The 22,537-nt window shown below is 42.0% G+C and overlaps 1 protein-coding gene across 1 annotated transcript in view; it reads left to right on the top strand.

The window, feature by feature from the left end:
* ACY1 (aminoacylase 1) overlaps positions 1 to 22,537 on the top strand; it is a 27,993-nt gene extending 5,456 nt beyond the window's left edge. The window contains exons 2-15 of the mRNA XM_020803857.3: positions 1,464 to 1,612; positions 8,073 to 8,137; positions 11,598 to 11,702; positions 13,272 to 13,366; positions 14,250 to 14,326; positions 14,594 to 14,683; positions 15,171 to 15,227; positions 16,597 to 16,670; positions 17,165 to 17,214; positions 18,878 to 19,022; positions 19,712 to 19,780; positions 20,067 to 20,146; positions 20,687 to 20,747; positions 20,868 to 22,537. Coding sequence (XP_020659516.3) covers positions 1,495 to 1,612; positions 8,073 to 8,137; positions 11,598 to 11,702; positions 13,272 to 13,366; positions 14,250 to 14,326; positions 14,594 to 14,683; positions 15,171 to 15,227; positions 16,597 to 16,670; positions 17,165 to 17,214; positions 18,878 to 19,022; positions 19,712 to 19,780; positions 20,067 to 20,146; positions 20,687 to 20,747; positions 20,868 to 21,032 — 1,251 coding nt within the window. The 5' untranslated portion in view covers positions 1,464 to 1,494 and the 3' untranslated portion in view covers positions 21,033 to 22,537. The remainder of the gene's footprint in view (positions 1 to 1,463; positions 1,613 to 8,072; positions 8,138 to 11,597; positions 11,703 to 13,271; positions 13,367 to 14,249; positions 14,327 to 14,593; positions 14,684 to 15,170; positions 15,228 to 16,596; positions 16,671 to 17,164; positions 17,215 to 18,877; positions 19,023 to 19,711; positions 19,781 to 20,066; positions 20,147 to 20,686; positions 20,748 to 20,867) is intronic.

Genomic DNA, 22,537 nt, shown 5'->3' with positions numbered 1-22,537 from the left:
TCTGCTGCCCCACTCCCTTACAGAGTCTGCAGGAGCAGATATTAGAACACATGGTTTGCAATATTTATTTATATACTTATTTATTTAAAACATTTATACTCTGTCCTATATCATACATGGTGGTGCTTTGGGTTAAACCACAGAAGCCTCTGGGCTGCAAGGCCAGAAGACCTGCAGTCGTAAGATCGAATCCACATGACGGAGTGAGCTCCCATTGCTTGCCCCAGCTCCTGCCAACCTAGCAGTTTGAAAGCATGCAAATGCAAGTAGATAAATAGGTACCACCACGGTGGGAAGGTAACGGCGTTCCATCTCTGGTCACACTGGCCACGTGACCACGGAAGATTGCTTGCAGACAAACACTAGCTCTATGGGTTGGAAACGGAGATGAGCACCGCCCCCTAGAGTTGGACACGACTGGACAAATTGTCAAGGGGAACCTTTATTTTTACCTTTACCTATATCACAGGATCTCAGAGCAGGTTACAGAACCATAGAAAATTATTTAAAGTACAAGATGTTTAAACAATGTAAAATTAAACAGTTTTAAACACAACATTTAAAACGTTAAAGCTCGCATAGGCCATGATCTTAAAGCCCCAAAGGTTCTAATAAATATGGGGCCAGGCATAGGGTGGCCACGTGCAAAGGATGTCTAAATGGAATTTTGCTCTTCCACACAACCATTAAAGGTACAAGAGCCTTGCTCATCTTTTCATTTGGCCATCCTAGCCAAGGACCCCATGTTCAGCCTCTACCATCTCCAGTTTCTAACAATGTTGTGGCCACTCTTTAACCATTCCTCCTTCTCTTCTAGAGACCACCACCTATAATGCATAATGATGCAAAACCTCTGCTTCACTGTATCTTAGTACCAATGAATGCTGTTAGCCAACAAATTAACTTCTTGTGCCTTGTTTGGGGAAGGGAGGTAGCTAATTAGCAGAGTGAATAAAAATAAACAATTTTAAAAAAAATCAAATTATTTAAATTGTGATTTAAACTTTAAAAATGGTTTCTTTAATTTAAATCCTTAAAAAATTCAAATCAGTTTCATTTAAATCAAACCCACCCTGCTAATTTGCAAATAGTTAGAAAAAAATAACTTATTGTTTCTCAGCCCAAGACATGATGATGATTTTGCTATAGTGCTGAACTCACCTTCATAATTGAGGCTTAATTTATGCTTTGAATTGGATGCATTTCACCTGTTCCAGTTTTTGGAGCTAATCCTTTCTGGGGACATTTTCAAATCACAAATCAATTGTTAATGCCACCTGTTTAGCAGGAAGGCAATTTCCTCCTGTTGCCACAACCCCAATAAAATGAGAGAAGGCTCAGTAGGAATGAAATGAGAGTTAGTCGCAATAGCAACAAAAATCTACTCTGAGCAGTATTCAAGGAAGAGTGTCATTCCCCTCCCCTGCTCTCACTTTCTGTCTACTCTTTCTGGTTTCTTATAGGGGTGAAATATCCTGTATTCAGCCTGCTGACATGCTGCCGGAGAAAGACCCCAAACGGCTAGGGGACAGAGACCCCAAAGAAGACCCATCGGTCACTCTTTTCCGGGAATATCTAAGAATCAAGACCGTTCAGCCTGATCCCGATTATGGTACGGAGGGTTCAGGTTTTTCCTTTTTTTTTCATTTCAGAAAGGCAATGTAGTGCTGAGTCGACTTGACTCGTGCTGCCAGGGCTTTGCAGGAACATTACACAATCATCAGCAAGCAGTTGGAGCAGATCCAGAGGCTGCTTGCTCTAGTGGCCAGAGGTAATGTTCTCACATCATCTGCCAGATTGAACAAAACAAGCTGGTTTTCTAGAGTGTTCATTTAAATCATATTCCTCTCTCTTTTTTCTGTAATGAATTTATTTATTTATTCACTACTTGCCCTTTCTCCTTAAAAAGGACCTGAGGCAGCTTGTATAGAAGACAATATTTAAAAGCTAAAAACAGTAATTCTAAAAATATTACAAAAGATTGAACAAGTACCACACAAATGGCAAACAAAATCAACACCAAAAACACATACAAAGCAACAAGGCCCAACAATACTTTAAAAAACCTCTCTCAGACAGCCAATACAGACCATATTCGTTCTAAAAGGAAAGATCCATCCATTTTTATTTATTCATTTATTTAACTTTTATGCCGCCCACACTACCCAAAGGTCTCTGTGTGGCTTACAGCAATTTAATTACAGTAAGAAAGATAAAACAATTCCAATACATTTAATATATATACTCTAAAATTTGCAATCAGGACCCACAATTGATATTATTTCAATTAAAAGCCTTCTGGAACAGGAAGGTTTTGACCTGGCGTCGAAATGCCATCAGCATTGTCGCGAGATGAATCTCAATTGGGAGGGCATTCCATAGTCTGGGGGCAGCTGCCGAAAAGGCCCTTTGTCTACAAGCCCTCCCTCTTACCTCCTTGAGGGATGGCTCTTTCAAAAAGGCCCCCTGGCTAGATCATTTGGAATATAGGTCCTGTTTTATATGAACTGATGTTCATCTGCCCATTTTTATTCCATGTGCATTGTCCTGGATGCCTCTTGGAAGTGTTTGTTCATCAGCACTGGATATGTATTGGCCAAAATTCTGCTGAGTAAGTTATGTTTATGCAGGGCTGATGAGATCACTGATGGAGGAAAGTTTTTGCAGTTAAAGATTTCCTGCTTTTGATTTATGGTTTGTTTGACTTGTGAGTAATCTGTTTCATTATGTAGGGGCCATGAGATGGAAGGAGGAAGTCTTTAATTACCTAAAACGTCCACTGCCATGTAATATTACCAGCAAGAAGAGCTTTTCATAGTTACAGAATTCCTGCTCCTGTCCCACAGCTCCCATGATTTTCGCATAATGAAACTGATTATTTGCATGACAGATAAGCTATAGGAAAGGAGGAGGAAATCTAATTACTGAAAAAAAAATTCCCCTGCTGCAGATATAATTCCCTTTTTCCAGGCATAACTTATGCAACAGGGTTATTACCATTAATTTTCCTATTCAAGCCACATGGAACTTTCTTCTCATGCTGTTGAATACGTTTTACATTGCCACTGAGCCTTTGAAGCTTCTTACCAAAGTCTGAGGTCTTTCTCTTCTCCCTTAAGTAGTCACATGAAAAGGAGAACATCTCTTTCATGGCTGCGTGGAAGTAGGAATTTCAGCAGGCACAGTCTGTGTGGCCAGCTTTGCCACCTGCAGTTCTCTCTTCCATGCAGCTATGCCAAGTACAGGAACTCTGGCCTCTTATTCCTGTGGCCACACTATGTTTCGTCTTGTATCTTGTCACAAATTGCACTCCTTTTGAGAGGAACAACTCATTAGATTGTGCCACGTTATTTTACTTTCTTGGTGGTCTGCATGAGAATGTTTCCTGTTCTGAACAATGAGACCAAAGTCCAAGGAGGCATACACTAGCGGTCTTGTTTGGTTGACTGGCATATGGTTTGGCATATTTGGTGGAAAGTAGGTGGAAGGAAGGGGTTGGATTTTCCTGAGAAGATGGAGATGTATTTGCTTGGTTTATCAACTATTTGGCATACCTATATACCCTTCTTTCTCTGGGTTCGAAATACTATTAGAGCCTTATTAGATCATTATTTTTGCAGTTTTACTGAATTGTTAATAATAACATCCATGACACTATGGTAGAAATAGTAATAGTTAATGCTGATGTCAGTATTAATATTATGTTGTAATGCATGTTTTACTTTTTTGAATCCATTAACCCTTTATATTTCTTCAAGCTTTTGGAGTATGTATTTTCATTCAAATTATTTTTATTCCACTCATCAACAGAAAAGGCCCCAGAGCAACTTACAGATCTACAGAAAAGGAAAAAAGAGTCCCAGCAGGCAGGCTTACAGTCTAAATGGCAAGACATAAAGGGGAAAGTGTGGGGGAAAGATGAGGCCAAAAAAAACCCCCCACCAAGTTTACATTCTATTTCTTAAATTTAATATGTTCCTGTAATATCCAGCTGGAATCAAAACAGTTCAGGAAGAGGAATATAAAAAAGGAACTAGTTTCTCAGCAGAGCTGATGGCTAATGGCTTGCCTTACAAAGCCTGCTTTTTAACACCTGTGTCATAGTGTAAAAAAAAAATCAGTTTCTTAATGCCAAAGTTTCCTGTCTGGGATATGATCCTATGAACAAGTACCACACAAATGGCTTAATTAAGTAAAAGATATCTTGCCCAGATCACCAAGTACACTTCACAGCTGAGTAGGGACTGCAATTTGAATTTTTATAGGTAAAGGTTCCCCTTGACATTTTTGTGTCTAACTCTAGGGCGCGGTGCTCATCCCCGTTTCCAAGCCATAGAGCCAGCGTTTGTCTGTAGACAGTTTCTGTGGTCATGTGGCCAGCACGACTAGACACGGAACGCTGTTACCTTCCCACCGAGGTGGTATCTATTTATTTACTCCAAGTTTACATGCTTTCTGACTGTTAGGTTGGCAGGAACTGGGTCTGGAACATGGCAGGAAAGTGGATTTGATTTTACGACGGCTGGTCTTCTGACCTTGCAGCCCAGAGGCTTCTGTGGTTTAACCTGTAGCAGCACCCCGTCCCCCACTAGTTTTTATACCCAAACTCAAAACTGTGAGGGCAAAGAGAGGAAGGTTATATTTACTCTAATATCATTAGCACGAAGCTCCAGAACAGAGAGCACCTGGGCTTTACTCTTACTGTGGGCTTTGTTCTTACTCAAGATTGTGAGAAATAATTACTGTATTTTGATGGCACACTAGCTGTGAGATGCCTTCATAATTTATATTTATTTCACCTTTATAAAGTCCTCTGAGGGTGTTGCTGCGGTGGTCATTGAGGAGTGGGGAACTGAGGTTGAGGAAGAGCAACCTGGGCTGATGCCTTTCAAGAGGTCATAGCCGAGGTGTGACTCAGACCCCGTGTTTCCCATAAGTTTATCTGATGCTCCTTCCCCTAAGCCAGAATGAAAAGTTTTCCACTGTGTAGGCAGGCATACACTCGAGAAAACTCTGCTTGGGGACGTGCGCTCTTTGTGCCTTTGCTTGAATCAGTCTATTCCTTAAGCATTTGTGTCCTTCTATAATCATCATCATCATCATCATCTTAGAAGGGACTCTATGGAACATCAAGTGGATCCCCTCTCGAGGAGACACTGGGGAATCAAATTCTCAACCCCTGGCTTAGCAGCCAGATGCCTAAACTACTTAGCTATCCAGCAGTTCTCTCTGATCCACATACAGCCCTTCACCGACCTTAAACTTCTTAAACTCACACTATCACACCTTCCCAGTGTGGATGAGCACAATATATTGTGGGAATCAGGGGTGCCTCATTTCCCTTCTTCATCCAATGTGTTAGAGCAAACACATCTCTAAAAAATACCTTGTCTTCAGTGTTGGCAGGCTGTCTTTGACCACACTGGGCATTATCTCCCCAGAGGTGTTGTCACTGGGAAAAACAGATGTTCCAGTAGTGTTAACTGTTCACCCCTAGCTTCTCAACCTATGAAGCAACTGAGGTTATGATAACTGCTTGTTCGGGAAACACTTTTGCTACTCCTTGAACTTTGGTATGGAACAAAGTCCACATTCCAGAGCGTACCTCAGGTGAAATAATGCCTTGCTGTTATTCCAAAGTATTAATGAGTCACAAAGTGAGGAATTTTGAGCCTTGTTTACATGGTAACAGGAACAAATTTGTTTTCATTGACCACTCAAGTGTGTTAAATTGGATCAGAATTTTTTTTGTTTATAGTATATCTTAGTTTGTGTTTAATTTGCTTAAGCAGCACTAAATTGCAGTCATGCATGTGACTCTTGTCCACAGGAGACTCCACATTAAGTTAGTTAAGTCTGCTTTTGCTAAATCACCTTTGGTTCCAGATTCCACTCTAAATTGGTTTATAAGGAATAGGTCACAGAAGCAAATGGGGCTACTCTGGAATAAAATAGCATGACTTTGGACCTTCTGAGGCAGAATCAAAACTCATTTGCATTATGGGAGGATGTGTTTTGATTTAGAAGACACCATGCGGGAAAGTGTATTCACACACCCCTTTATTGCATGGGGGGGGGTCATTCAAGTGCTTGAACAGCCTTGCTTGTCAATGTCCTGAGCTACTCAAGCCTTGTGTGTTTGCTGCCATGTTTTTGGTGTACATTCAGAGTGCCAGGAAAAAATGTCTCCTCTTAATGCACACTTGAAACAAAACACTCACGTTACAGATGAAGAAAAATGACTGGCGTGTTCTGAGCTACAGGCAACCTCAGACAGGGCTTTCACATTGCTTCTCCCTGTGTGTCCAGATGGTTGTGAAGATAGACCCTAAGGATCTAGTGGCAATGTTGTATTGCTGATCTATTTTCACACGACTTTATACTAGAGGTGGAAATGAATTTTTTTGTTTTTTAAATAAAAACTTTGTGTTGGATTTTACTCAGATCAGCTGATACTGAGTTCAAGCCAAATACCATCAATTTCATAATAGTCTATTTAGTTGTGTACAATAACGTGAACTGATATCCTCCAGATATGTTAGAATAAAACACCCATTCTCTGTGCAAGGGTTCCCAAATCTGGATTGCCAGATGTTGTTGGACTTCAGGTTCCAGAAGGACCAGCTGACATGAAGGATTCTGAGAGACGAAGCAAAGTGATTTATGGGGACTGATGTTTGGGAACATCTGCGCTAGTGAGAAGTGGGAAAAGAGGTGTATTATTTTGTATATGGTTTTCGGTCAGTTTGCCAAAGAAGGAAAAACCAAATTCTCCTGGTGGAGATAGTCTTGACCTAGATTCTTAGAGAGGGCAACACCCAATGAAACTACGATTCTTCCTGAGCAGCCAGTGCTGCATCCTTTTAAGACCTCTGAGTTTGGCAGAACTTAGAGGTATGAATTGTTCCCTGTGTTTATGTGATGATTGCATAAAAAAGATTTTCAGTGAGCAAAGTTGGAGGAAAGAAGGCGCTTCCCCCCCCCCCCCATTTTGCTATAAAGAGGTCTTGCTGGGAGAAGAATTCATTAAAGGGAACTTAAGGACTGTTTTTTTTCTTTTCTTTCCTTGGCCAAATGAACTCCCGAGAGGAATCACAGAGTACAAACAAAAGACACAGTCTTTCCTATTCTTTGTTTTGCCAGCTGTAAAAGAAGTGAGGAAGATGCATGTACAACTGCGAATGTATGAAGAGAGTATAAGAGTTAACAGCAGTGACAAGATTTGTGACTCTCTCAAGAATAAAGGATTATTTCTGGTGTGGTTTTTCTTTACCCATAATGATACTCAAGCAGAAAAAGGGAGCAAAGTGTTTTCTCTCCTGCTGGACCTCAGAGAAGAAAAGAAACCGGGTCATTTCCCTCTTCTTGCCTGTGCCTTTCTGTGAAGCAGCATGAGGTCTTCAAGGGTCCAAACTTGGGAGGAGGGAGTTGTCATTGGTAATATGGTGTGTTGATATGCAGAGTCCTCACTGTAAGCAAAGAGTTGAATGATCTGCTGAAATCCTATGGGTTTTTTAGCTTGATAAACGTCATAGAATTTTAAAGGTTTGAACTGTCCCTGCTGCTTTCATGACATAGGCTGTACCTTTTCAAGTAAAGCAAGAATAACCATAATCCAGGTGATAAGAGTGCGAAATGATATCAGGTGTCCCACTGTATCACAGGTTTAATTTGGTGGCTTTAGTTAACTTCGTTTTTTTCCCCTCTACAATAACACCTGTTGACTTTAAAAACACTTGGGAGAAAATGTACAAGATAGATAAATGAGATAACTTAATATAAAACAGTTGGCTCAAGCAAATAAACTTTGATTCATATTAGAATAAAATACATGAATAAGGCAGTGTGTCCAAGCAAAATATTTTCTCCAAACTAGTTTATTTTGAGTGCTTCATTTCCATTTGTTATCTGCCCCAAATTAGTCCTCTGTACCAAACACTGCACAGGGAACAGAAGGAAAAGTTTTTATACATGCTCTCTATCCAAATATTGCTGATTTGTTGTCTGAAATTAAAATATTGTTTGTTTCATTGGCTTTTTTCATTTTATTGTGATTTCGGCTTTCTTTTCAGACACGGCTGTGAAGTTCCTGGAGAGGATAGGTTCTGAACTTGGCCTGCAGTGTCAGAAAGTGGAGGTAAGTAATGAAGAAGCCTTGTTGAGAAGGAAGTACGTCATTGATCTGCAGTGGTAAAGGTGGTTTTGCACTACAGTAGATGATGATAGCCTCCCAAGCAGATCTTTAATTCCGCTACCACAAAGTCGGGTTTAGTACTCTGAGGAATACTTCATTCTGCAACCCTGAATGAGGGACATTTCTTTACCTTGCTTGGATTGTGCTCATTTTCCTGTGTCATCTCACAGTGTATCAGGAAGAAGATGGCATTGGATTCATATTAGCAGATCACCCACAAGGCTTCTATATTAGTCGTGGGTGAAATCTACATGACAGAATTTAATTCCAGAATGTCAGAATCACTGCATTAGGTTTACAGCCCATCGCCACTTCCTTGAAGTTAGAGAGATGTGTTCCTTAAGGCTTCGTTGGAGGAGACTGCTTCACCGTTCAGGGATGCCAATGCAGTTAATCATTCAGCACCAGTTGTAAGGCAACCATGCCTCTGGCATTCTTCATTTCTTAATTATTTAAGCACTCTCTGTGTCTCTTGGTGGTGATAATGCCTTTTGTCTTATACAGATTAACACTACCTGTAACAACAGAGGGGTGATAGTAATCATGTCCTGTATTTGTACAACACGTATCATGGGAGACATATGCTGGCGTCCAATGATTTGTCAGCACATTTTGGCTAGATTAAGATTTTCCCCACACTTCTCAGGAAATAATAATGCCTTTACAAAATCTCTTGTGGAGTGTGGTGGTATGAGCGTTCTTCAAAGAAGTGAGATAACAGTCTGTGAATTGGGTTAGAATCTCAGGAAAAAGAACAGGAATGCAAACAGAACTGTCTTTATGCCTGCAGCCCAGCTTTGGATGGCTGACATGGTTTCCAGCCATTTCTCAATCATTTTACCATCGAATGACAGGCTTATTTAAAATAGATTTATATTTATGACTGTTAGACTTTTGATAGCTTTCATAGTTGCCTGCTCATTTTGTTGCCTTTAATTCAAGAAAACCTAGAAGGATTAATACTCTCACAGTTTTTCAGATAAAAGATACCCCATTTCCAAGACACGTAGTATACGGCCAAAGCTTGTTGTCCTGGTAGCAAAGAGTAAAGTTTCCAGGTGTAAATGCTAGGAATCTATAGAGGATTCATAGTCAAGTCAGAATCTATTTAAACACCTCAAGAGAAAGAATTTTGTACAGCACAGTTGAAAGTTTATTATCGTATGTTTTTCTCCTTTTACGTTGAGCACTGCATGATATTAGCAATGTGTTCCTTTTTCAGGGCCTTTGCTTTGGTGTTTCTTACCTTTCTCTTCCCTCCTGGAGCTCTGTGCCATTCTGAGCATTTATCACATCCAGCTGTAGCACCACTGGGACCAATCCCCCCCCTTCCCCATGGAATCCCATCTTAGGCAGAAGCTGCATATGAATGGTGTGACCATAGGTGCAGCAGAGCTAATCATGTGGCTTTTTTCCCATCCAGTCAACACAAGGCGAGCAGTCAGGGCACTAGTTATTGGAGAGAAGTCCAGGCTATTGACTGTCCCAGGCAGTTTCCCCTATGCAGAGGGAAATGAATTCCATGCCGTAGAAACACAGGAAGGGGGTCTTGTTATTGAAAGAGTGGGTACTAGGCACAATTAGGAATAGGATTGTTTTTTTAATCTTTGAACAAGTTTCTAACACATGGGGGCTGTGTATTATGCTCTGATAAAATACATCGGCATTTCATGTCTGGAAATTTGTTGTAGTACTTGTGTTTAAATCTCAGCTTGGCCAAAATACTCAGCTGGTAGCCTTGGGTGATCACATTTGCTCCCAGTCTGATCTACATGGCAACAAGGTGTTGAAAATAAAACAGGGGTGCAGGGAGAGAGCAAGCCAAGTAGGGTGCCTGAACTCATTGCAGGCAGGGCAGGATCAACAAGTCTGAGTTATTAGCCTCGAACTTCTCTATATTGATAAGAACCCCTTGGCCTATGTCAGGCATAAAAAGAGCTTGGAATCGTTACTTGGTTGGTTAGTTTTAAACCACAACTCCTTGAATTCCCCAGTAGCTGGCATGGCTATTGGCCTTGCCTGAGATTCTGGGAGTTGCAGCCAAGGAAGGAACATTTCCAAGTGGGGTTGGGTGTGTGTGTTAGGCACCTGGTATCATCCAAATGTTTTAGATTTTAGCTTTCTTAACTCCTGCCCATTGGCTTTTTTGGTAGATGAGTGCTATAGTCCATAAATCTGGAAGGTCAGAATTTGGTTCTCCCTTAGTCTGTGCAACTCAAGGAAACAGAGACAAAGGGTTCAGGCAACTACTTGAACAACCCACAGTGTTGGAAAAGTTCTGATATTGTGGGTGCTTGGATTGGTTTGTTATCATCTGTAACAAGCCTCTTGCAGTCTGTAATCTCTTGCAGAGCTGGCTATCCCATTAATCTGTTATTACCGGTTCTAAGTCTGTTCCTGAATCTGACCTTTCCAGCCTTGTGTTCTATATTTTTAGGCTGGTAGCTGTTACGAATGAATCTCATGCAAAGTGAGTTTTTTTAAAAAAAATTGTAAAAAACAAAAAACAGCAGCTTAGCTATATCTTTCTTATGTAAAAATTCTCCAAATTGGTTGAGCCTAAATCACTAAAATTGCCATTAAATAAACCTTTGCAAGATTTGCTTTTTTCTGCTGAACATATGCCTTTTTAGATATTCATGAACTGCTACTCCTATCATACTGCTCTTTTTGCTGTGATGGGATGGGAAATGGCGTTCAACAACACCTGGAGGGCCAAAGTCTTCTCAGTTTTTGTCTATATTTATTGTGACAATCGAAGCTACTTTTAAGGGCCTGTTTGAATTTCCTAGGAATTCTGTAATTATTAGAGCAGAACATGGCAACTTCCAAAGGCGCAGCTCTCTCTCTCTCTTCCTCTCTCTCTTCTCTCTCTCTCTCTCACACGCACGCACACGCACACACACCCACACAACCATTGGAAAGCTGATCCCTAAAATAAAAAAAACGTCCCTTAATACTAAAATAGATGAGGGAGGCCCAAAATACGGAATTACAAAACATGGCTTTGTGATCCAATCATTAAGTCTTAACGTGAGACAATACTTTTATTGGATCGCTAATTAAAGTTTATAAATGAGATAAGCTTCAGCATTCTCTAGAACTCATGGTCAGATGATGATTTTAGGACTACAACTCTCTTCAGGCTTACTCAGCATGTCCCATAAAAGCAGGGATGGTAGGAACTATTGCCCCAAAAGATCTGGATGGCACCACATTTGGCAGGATTATGCTAAAGGTTGTTTTTTTTTAAGTGCAAAAACCATCATGGGTGATTTTTCCAGTAACAATGCAGGGGTGAGGCTTTCAGAGAGCAGGTTCCCAGCACAGACGACGATTTCTCTGCATTGTGATGTGAAGACAAGCAGAGACGTCTCCAGCTGACTTCCATTATGCGTTGCAGGTCTGCCCTGGCCGAGTGATCACCATTCTCACCTGGAGAGGCACAAACCCACAACTCTGCTCCATCCTGTTGAATTCCCATACCGATGTTGTGCCAGTGTTTGAGGTGAGGATGGAACAGGCGGTGGGGTTCAGGTTTTCACCTTGCTGCTGTCAATGATGTTGCTTTTGGTAAAGGGTGCCGGTGGTGTTGAATGGTCAGGAAACAGTATTCCAGGAAAGAAATGTTGGTGTTAGGGTCCACCACATAATCCTCCTCCTCATTACTGTCTGTTTTGTGTCCATGGTATGCACACTCATGAGATGCTTTCATACTTATGTCATCAATACTGGTGTTCTTCTAACTGCTTGACAGCACAGTGTGTATAATTAAGCTCACACCCTCAGGGAATGAAAATAAATAGTGCAACATACTTTCTGAATGAGATTCATAATTCTAACACAAAGGATGCCTTGCACTTGAGATTATTCAAGTCTCAAGGCCTGTGCAAACAGAGTACCATTTAAAGTGATAAATAAAAGAATGTGATATTTTGATTTATTTTGATAGCCAATGATAGTTCATAAAGTAGCTGTTCCAGAAGGACCTGCCTCTATTCAAAAAATTAACAAACCACACAATGGAGGTGGGTCCCAAGAATTGTACTCACCCCCAACAATACAGCTAAATATTATTCTTTCCCTCCTCCCCCTGCAAAAAAAATATTATCTGACGTTACTGAACATTGGGATCTTCCTGGGGGTGGGTTCAATGGGCACTTCCTGGTTAATTTTGTCAGCTTACAGACTGTGCCAGGATGATGTGCAGATATTTGTTTATTCTAGTTTGGGCTCAGAAGATGGCAGGAGTGATAGTTTACAAGCCAGGTGTTCTGGTTCAGTCGTTGACATCTCCAAGGAGGACTAGAAAGGACTTCTGTTTGAAACCTTGAGAGATACGGCTAGGCAAACAGGGAAAGAGGCAATTCCAGTCTAATCTGGCCCACAGAGATTCTGTCTCTGTCTCATGGAGGCTCCTGGCTCAGCCTTCCTCTGTGCCTCCCAGCCAGAGTGTAGTGATGAGAAGAATCCAAGTAGGAAGGAAGGCAGCATGCAGAGGAATCTCTGTGAACTGACAGAACTATCTCTGGTTAGTGATCACGGATAACAACAGAGATTATGTTGTCATGCTATCCAGACAGGATAGGAAGTGTAGCATGAAACCAATGCACACAAGTGTGATACTTGCAGAAACTTGTTGAGCTTACAGTTTGGATTCAGTCCACTGGTTACTGAGAGGAGGGACAACCAGCTACACACTCAACTCATGCCCACAAACTATCTGACCCCAAAGCCCCTATGAAGCAAAATGACTTGGGTCAGTGTAAGACAGCATCTTGTGTTCCTAAAATTGTCTTCATTCTATAGCCAGCTCAGACTGGATTGAATATGTATGCTGGAGAGAAGTTTTCAAAAGCATGACTTGATATTGTAGCTTTAGCTCTTTGGGATGGCCAAGGAAACATATTTCTGTTCACTTTTGTTACAGCTTAGAAGGATTATATTAATTTGCTTCTACCTGGGCAATGCACTCAAAAGATTTAGTTGGTTTTTTTTTCTGTATTAGCCAGGAAGTAGTTTGTACAAAGCCCTCCTGTCCTTGAACTGTTTCTGTGTGTTGCTGTCTTCCTTATAGGAGTACTGGCGCTATGATCCTTTTTCTGCCTTCAAGGACTCAGAAGGAAATATCTATGCACGCGGGGCTCAAGATATGAAGTGTGTCTCCATCCAGTAAGTCCAGCTAGCTACCGTTTTCACTTCCATGGCTCTCCAATCTGGTGGGCATCAGTTAGTCAAGAGGGCTGCTTTCCCAACTAGTCTGGAAAATGGTAGCAAAAACAATACATGATGAAGGGCTGAAATACATGCTGCATTATATGTGATATGCGTAGCTGTGACTCATTATCTCCCCCCCAAAAAGTAAATACCTTTGGAATGAGGACTATTGGAAGCAAGTAAGAGATGCTTAAACCTTTTCTCTCCGCTGGTCCTTTTTAAACTGCTGAATCTGCTGCATCCCTATGTAGCAGCTTTTAAAAAGTGTGAACCTTCCCGTTGATGCCAGTGATTCCCTCTCTCCCCCACCCTCTAGGTGTGGTGTGAATTTAAATAAGAAAAAAGTGGCAACAGAGGGAAGGGTTAACCATCCCCTAATCTTGTATAATGATCCTGGTTGAAATTGGGCTCACACATACTTATTCTGGAGTAAGAAACTTAAGGATGAGTTACATCCTACATATGTAAAACTATGCGTAGTTTAGACCTGAGACCATTATTTCACCCTGTCTTATGTCATCTAAAGTAGCTGTTTCAATAGAGCTGTAGCAGGTGCAGAAGTCTAATGAACCCTGGTCACCTTCCTCCCCGAAGTGTATTCATGTCTTGCATTAAATCAGTGCAAGGCCTAAGAGGTAAACTGTTAAATGGTTAAAGTAGCAAACCTTTTCAACCATTTTCCTTTATACATGTGTTGACAGTTTCAATCAGATCCGTCACCTTTTTGAGCCTTCTTCCTCTGTGCACAACTCTGATTAGAGTGTAGGCTCAGCGTCTCTCCCCGCTCCACCTTGTGGGATTCCAACAGCCATTAAAAGAAAATTTCTTTCCTTTTTAGATACATAGAGGCCATCCGGAGACTGAAAGCTGAAGGGAGACACTTTCCACGGACAATTCATATGAGCTTTGTCCCAGGTAAGAGGATACGCAGTGAGTGTGGCCGGACAAAAGCCTCTTCACCCTCCAAAGGTGTTGTGCCCATGTTGTGGGTGTGGGTGTGCTACCACTGTGGGTCAACAGCCATGAGCAAAAGCTTTCTTGATTTCTGCAGGGAGCACTACTTTGCAATATCCTTTTGGTGTATGGTATACACAAGGCCAGTTTGGAGAGCAAAGCCAGGGAGGTTATTTTATAACATGTATTTGTTCTCTTTCACACACTCTCTTTCATTCTTTTTAACAGATGAAGAGATTGGGGGCCACAAGGGGATGGAAATGTTTGTGAAGCGACCTGAGTTTGCCACTCTTAATGTTGGCTTTGCCTTAGACGAAGGTGAGAAGTCACTACAGTGATACTGTAGTAGCCATTGTTGAACTGGAGAATACAGCACAATAAACATTTGCATGCTTTCCCCTTTGGCAAAACAGTCTTTGGTGATGAATATCTAGATTTCTTGCTTGGTGCTTTTTCACAAAGATCCTGTTTGGCCACAGGCTTGCTGTCTGCAAGGGAACAGCCAGCTGTACCAGACTTTGGAAAAATTATTTCCTTCGATGAAAAGTCCCAGACATCTCCAGCAGGTTGAGGGATTCTGTCAATAGTGGTTTAAAAAAGGGATGTTTGTGGGATGGAATCTGTAGAGACAGCCTTGATAAAGATGCTGTATTTTACTGGCTCAGGGAAACTATTTTCTTTACCTGCATGAGCTTAATGAAAAATGCTTAGACTCTTAGCAGGATTCCTTGTCCAAAGACGCTGCAGGAAACCTGCTGTGCCTTTTAACTAATGCTCTTCTTTCCTTCTGCTTCTTTTTCTCCAGGTCTAGCAAACCCAACAGACACTTTCACTGTATTCTATGGGGAAAAATGTCCATGGTGTGAGTAAGATTTGGAATTCTTGTGCTTATATTCTCCTCCCCCATCTGCTCCGCTGTGCTTTCTTTGAAAGATTGTTTTTGATTTTTTTTTTTAAAAAAGAGACATTTATCTTAAGATGCAAATTAACATCATGCAAGGACAGTTGTGTAATGTGTCAGAATTCTTCAAAGACGTTTTTGAACTTTTGCCGCACTGTGCAGTAGACACACATGTAACTTTTATTTAATCTGTGGGGTTTCTTGGAAGAGCCAAACCAGACACTGAGATCAGCCGTTTTTATCCATAGTTATTTTTCATTCTGTGGATTTCTAGCTGCTGTTGTTATATCCTTGGAACAGATGTGGGATCTTAGACCCCCTCATTTGTTTGGGTGTGTCTGAGTCTGTTAAAATGCTCAATTGCAGCATGTAACATTATGAATTATTCAGATATTTTACATTAAAAATGTGAACGTGTAGGAGATGTACTCTATATGTGAAGATTGATAATTCCATGTACCGTATTTTTCGCACCATAAGACGCACTTTTCCCCCACAAAACAGGGGGGTGGAAAGTCTGTGCGTCTTATGGAGCGAAGAAAACAGATTATATTTTCCTGTTTTCTTCTCCTAAAAAATTGGTGCGTCTTATGGAAAGGTGCGTCTTATGGAGCGAAAAATGCGGTAAATGTGATAAATATCTGAAAACTTGGAGAGAATGCAATGAATGGTGACATTGTTTTTTGGATATATGTGTAGAAATATTGCCATAAAGATGATGGATTGTAACATAGTGGATGTTCTGAAGACACTTCTATTTCCATACTTCTTTTCCATACATTTCCACTTGGGCCCCACTTCCTTGCATTTTTTTTCCTGTCTCTAGAATATTTTCTATGTCCAATATCTGAGGGTCACAGATCAGAAACATTACAAATTACTGTATAATGAAGCTGAGTCAGTTACTTACTTCACTCCATAATGATATTGATCCCATAAGCTAGATATTCTATGTGCAAATACACATCTGAGCTCTTGTAGGCCAGGGGGTCTAATGTGAACATGGCCAGCCAAACTGTAAACACGACTAATGAAAAGCAGCTAATTGTGAGGTATATTGAGGCTAATTGATAAGCAGTTTGTACAAGGCCAATCATGGCAAATATTCTGATTTCCATTTTACTTGCTATACTTAAAGTACTGGGAGCTAGAAATCCTTTCTCATTATCCAGATACCTACCAATATATCCCTATCTAACGTCTGTCCGCCCTTTTCCTAACAGCTGGATGTAATTCTCCCTTATTATGGTGGTTGGGTGTATTAAGAAGTTGCTTTACCAACTTTGCTTATTACTCATATTCTCTGCCTCCCCTTAATACCTTCTTGTAGGGATAAAAGTGAAAGTAGAAGGGAACCCAGGACATGGATCTAGATTCATTGAGAATACAGCTGCTGAAAAGATGGTAAGACAGCACTCTCTGCATGTCTTAGAGCTGAAGTGGAAATTAAGGTTGATTATTTAGAACAGCAGGAGAGAACCAGTTGCTTAGAGCTAACAGCAAATTGGACAACTATCTGTGGATCTGTATTTACTGTCTGTAAACAGATTATGGGTGTCTTCTAAAAATATGTTAAAGGCAACACAAACAAGCACCGGTCCGAAGTCAATTCAACACTTGCTTATTCCCTAAGACCTTGTCATCTGTGTTTTAACTGATGCTTGAAAGACAAAAATGGGTTGGGTGGGGATGCTTGTCATCTTGTCCAACAGGGGCTACTAAGGGGAAGAACGTAAAAGCACTGGCAGTAAGGAGGTAGGTATTCATTCTCTTTTGGCATGATGTCATCCAGCGACTGGGACATCTTTAAAAAACATTCTGCCATTTGAGTGCTAGGTTGGACTGGGTATTTACATTTTGGCCTTGCTGCGTTAACTTTCAAATTTTTCTGTCCATAGCACAGAGTCATCACTTCCTTCCTCGAGTTCAGAGAACGTGAAAAACAAAGGTGAGGAAAAAGGGCCTGGGAGAAGCCTAACTAGGCCAAGACAGGAGGCATGCTTTTTATCCGTCACTACAAGACGGAAAGGGCCAGCCGTATCATTAGGTGGTACAAGAGAGCCACCTCTGGCAACATATGCTGGTGAATGAGAGTTGACAACAGTGAGCTGGAGGACAGAGTGGTTTGCACCACCTGGCTTTCCTTGTCTCCTAAGCTAGCCTGTAGCCCTCGGGTGTGGTGAAGGATGCTGTGAGTGTTGAAGGTTACATTCATCTCTCAGTCTAATGGGCTCCAGTCATTTGAAAGGATGTTGAAGCATGTAAGCCCAGTTGATCAAGGCAGGTCAGATGAGTTTGTCTTTTTTCCTCCTTTGTATTTCACCGACATCCAACATGTCACTGGACTAGTCGTCTCCTGTGGTTTGCTCTGATACAAAGCAGTCTTTAATATTTGTGCTTATAAGAATGAGCTATGAGTAGGAAGGACCTGATTCAAATCTCTAGTTCAAATATAACCTCCTTTGGTTGCCTTAGACTAGGAGGGACAAAATACTCCCCACGCTCCACCTGATGTTTGGTCCAAAAGTTCCCATAATCTCTTACCACTTGCAGGTGTTTGAAGCTTCTGGAGCTAAAGGTCCAAAGATCTAGAGGGCTACATATTCCCCAGGTTTACCTCAGATAAATCATGTTCTCCCCAGGCTCCTATAGTGGTATTGGCTTGTAAAGATTTCTGATGTAATGTAAAGGAGTACTGTGAACCATATGGAAAAGGTACTATGTAAATATCAAAAGGGACGTGGTGGCGCTGTGGGCTAAACCACAGAAGCCTGTGCTGCAGGGTCAGAAGACCAAGCAGTTGTAAGATCTGTCGCTTGTCCCAGCTCCCGCCAACCTAGCGGTTCAAAAGCATGCAAATGCAAGTTAGATAAATAGGGACCACTTTGGTGGGAAGGTAACAGAATTCCGTGTCTAAGTCGCACTGGCCATGTGACCACGGAAAGCTTGTCTTCGGACAAACGCTGGCTCTATGGCTTGGAAACGGGGATGAGCACCGCCCCCTAGAGTCGAACACGACTGGCCAAAAATTGTCAAGGGGAACCTTTACCTTTAAATATCAAGTATTATGTTAACTAAGGGCACTGATGTCACCAATGATAACTGATAACTGGCTACCTTATTTATTTCTGGTTAGTGTTTATTGTTTGCTGTTAATCCTCCTGCCATGTTTTAATGTGTAAAGAGTATTTGTTCCTTAGCTTAACCTCAGAAGCAAATCCTCCTTTTTGGACTATTTGCTAGAGTTGGCCACTGGTCTGAGCACTTTGTGCAACACATCTGGGATGCAGGTTTCTCTGCAAATAGTCTGGTATAGGCAAGGGCAGACATCTTTAAATGGAGCCCAGCCAACCCTCTCGGGACAAACACAGAATCCTGAAAAGAAGCAGGTGACTGTGTGCCTCTCAGGCAAATTGTAAGGAACTGGATAAGAAAATGGCTCTTTTTATTCCCCATTCTGTTGATGAAAATTTTGGACATTTCAAAATGGCTATTGAAAATGCCTACAAGTCATCTCAAGCCCCTGAATGTTCTATATCTTCAGTCTCGGAGGTAAGAAGTTGTTTAATGCGAAGTTTCAAGAAGTGGGTGTGATCTTTTCTTTTCCATAGATTGAAGTCAGAGAAGCACCTTACTTTAGGTGACGTCACCTCTCTCAACCTGACCATGTTAAATGGGGGCATCTCCTTCAATGTGGTCCCATCTGAGATGTCAGCAGCCTTTGACATCCGCATCCCACCCACGGTTGATTTAAAGGTACGGTATCCTTGAAAAAGAAACAGGCAGGAACGGCGATGACAAGAGTTCATTCTGCAACGTGTTGCCTGGAAAATGCTCCTAAGAAACTGGCTGGAACCTACATTGTTTTTCCCTACTTTGAATGGTTCCCCAAGAGCTGTTGTTTCCAAACTTATCATATGCAAATTATTGAATAGCCTCTCATAAGATACTGGGATATGTTTAAAAAGGACCACTCCTTGCATTGGTTGCAATTCATAATATGAAGGTGCTTTGCAACCTTTCTTGGTCATGACTGGGAGAATGGCTTTCTTCCCCTGGTTTCTTCACAAGAGTTCTTACTTTCAAGAGCTGGAAATTTCAAAGTTTGAACTCTTACGCATTCTATTTTTCTTCCTTCCGTTGAAAGATCAATTCAGGTTTTAAGTCCACTCCTCCAAAGGGTGAAAGAGGGCAGTGTCAGAAACTTAGCATGGACCTAATCCAGCCTGGATTCTTGCTTAAGCTTAGTTGTTGGTATTTCCAATCATATCAACAATATGATTGTTATAGTTGTTGGGAAATAGCTGCAATTCAGCAGGGCAACAGGACATGCAGAAGGTCATGGAATAAATTGGGAAGACTGTAGTTTTATGATAAATGGAAATTGGGATCTCTGTTAGAGGTTGTATGATCCTGTCACATGATGGTTTGCCTCTCCTTTGCAGGCATTTGAGGAGCAGCTGACATCCTGGTGCCGGGCAGCTGGAGAAGGTGTTACCTATGAGTTCCACCAGGTAACTGGAAGGATGAGAGAGACTGCTGCTTTTCCTTAGATTTAGGAGCATAGCTCAGTTCCTGGCTTTTACCTGGACTGGCTTGCTTTCTGCTGTCATCCTCTCTCTCCCTTTCCACCCTTGAGCCTTTAGCTCATGATGGCTGCTCTTCTGTTTTGCCTTGTGTCTCTCTATCGGTTGCACTCCTGCTGCTGCTTTTGCCATGTCCTTGCCACAGACTCCTGCACTGTGGGTGACCTCTTGCTTCCTCCATGTTTCATCCTCTACCCTTTTCTTTTTGGGCTAGAAATACACGGATCAGTCGGTGACCTCCACAGAAGAATCTGACCCCTGGTGGAAGGCGTTCAGTGGCACCTGCAGGGACATGTGAGTAAGATGCCATTATTCTCCTTTCTTAAAAACTCACTTTTTCTTTTTAAGGCCACGTTTAAAACTGGCGGCTTTAAAACTCCCAAACTGTTCTGACTCCCAAATTCAGAAAGAAATCCCTGTCATGTTGTGTGAGTTTTTTTAAAATGGACGATTACAGTGTTCAAACGGAGATTCTGTTAACGATCTGTATAAAGAACAGGAGAGTAACCCAGTAACATCAGCATGTCTGGATCAGGGATGGGGATTGTGCAGCCCTCCCTATGTTGTTGAACGGCAGCTCCCCTCAGTCCTAGCCGGCTTAGCTATAGGAACAAAGGATGCTGGGAGGCGCAGTTCAGTGGCAGCTTAAACCCCCCCCCCCCCCCAATATTTCCTATCCTGGTTCTACGTTATTCAAGACAGCTTCTTTTCTATTTTAAATACACTTGCCCCTTGAATTCTGGCATCAAGTGGCTTGGACCTCAGTGGCAAGAAACAAAATAGGGTCAAAATGGCAGCTTTGTTGTCATGATGTTTCTCTCTCATTCTTGTCAGGCGCATGAAGCTGAAGTGTGAGATCTTCCCTGCTGCCACAGACAGCCGCTACATCAGAGCAGTGAGTAGGAGCCTGAGTGCAAGTTTTCTGTTTGCATCTTGTCACTTGATTATTTCTTTTCTCTTCCTTTGTCCCAGTAATGCGGTTCTGATCCTTACTTTCCCTTCCACTGTGTTGCAGGCAGGTCTCCCAGCGATCGGTTTCTCCCCCATGAACCACACTCCTGTGCTGCTGCATGACCACAACGAGTTCCTGAATGAGCAGGTCTTCCTCCATGGGATTGAGATCTATGCCCACCTCATCCCTGCACTGGCCAGTGTCCCTCCCCTACCAGCAGAAGCCTAAAGATAAGGAAGCACAAGGTGGCTGCCTGAGGGGAGAAGGAAACCAAAGAAAGAGGAATGAATGAGAAACTAATGCTGTTGACATCTTGATATGACACAGGACCCTCTTGGGAGAGTGTGGGCCACGGATGTTGTGGCCGAGGACTGGTGGCTCGCTGAGATCTGGTGGACCACCAAGATGGAGTGTGGGATGCCAGCATCCCTGAGTGGCACACAAAAGGGGGCAAAGCATGCTGGAAGCAGCAAACTACACATCATAAGTGGGTTTCTGTAGGGTTCTGTTTCCCTGCTACTCACGTTACACAATTACTGCAAAAAGAGCACCGCTTCCAGTTTGTCTCACGAAACCCCACCCTTTTTGAGGGTCAAAGATTCTTCCTTACAAGTCACTCCTCAAGCACCAGGTTTGAAAAATTGATGCCCTCGCAAGAGAAGCTTGGCAAAGGGCAGTTGGGCTCCCCTTGGTCTCTTTTCCTCGTGGCCCCTCTCCTCATGATTCCAGTGCTACAGCCCTCTCAACCTTGTGATTCTCAGGAGGGGGAAAGTGTCTGTTCCCCACTTGCCAAACCTAGAGAGAGAGAGAGAGAGAGAGCAGTTGGAGAAGCAGGATAAGTCCTAACCACTAAGCATGTTTAAACTCTCCTGGGAATCTTTCTTTGGGGACTGTTGGTGTTGACACCTTGTGGCTTTTCTGGGTTTCCCTGTTAACAAGTCATATCCTGTGGTCTTATCCCAAAACTGGTCTGGAATCCAGGCCACCATGGGAAAGTCTAATTTCAGCTTCATTATCATATGCTTAATGAAGATGGGCAAGCCATCTTTTCTGTTTATAATCTTAATTTTCCTGTCTGCAGAGGGACATTAATGATGACCCCACTCTTTTGCTGCATTGAGATCCTAGAATGAAATGCTGTGATTCTGAACAAAAACTGAAGAGGAATTGAGTAAAGATGCCTGATGATCCAGCGTGAAGAGAGCAAAGCAGATATTAGGGGTGGGGTTGATAATAATATGGCCCTACTGAGAGCCGGCTTACTTACTCCTTCCCTTCACCAAGGGGAGAGGGAGGAGGAGGTCTCCATGAATTTTAACTTAATGAGACTTATTAGTAGAGATGCTGCCTTAATTTTCTATTGAACCCGAAGTCTTAACAAATGACTGTTGATTAATGCCAAACAGATGTAAACTGAATGAAAGAGATTTGGCAGCCATCTTTTTTTCCCTCACAAGAATGCTTATGGGCAAAATGGGATAGTCTTGATGCCATTTCCATTTGGGCAGTCTGTCCCGGGTTAGAAAAAGATGCTGCCACTTGATTTTGAATGATAAATCGACTTCCTCACTCAAACCTTTTTAGACCTCATCTGAACATCCCTTCCAGCACACCCATGCTCACGGCGAGCAACCGGTAATCCCTCAAAGGAGTATTCTGCTCAGCCTTAAATAAAATTGTTTCTTCACGCCGGAAAGTGAAGTGCTCCTCTAGATTTTCCATATTCCAGTTTG

The sequence above is a fragment of the Pogona vitticeps genome, chromosome 2 (genome assembly GCF_051106095.1).
Source record: "Pogona vitticeps strain Pit_001003342236 chromosome 2, PviZW2.1, whole genome shotgun sequence".
NCBI lineage: Eukaryota > Metazoa > Chordata > Lepidosauria > Squamata > Agamidae > Pogona > Pogona vitticeps.
Note: the sequence above shows the minus strand (reverse complement) of the source record. Positions and strands in the feature narration are given on the sequence as shown.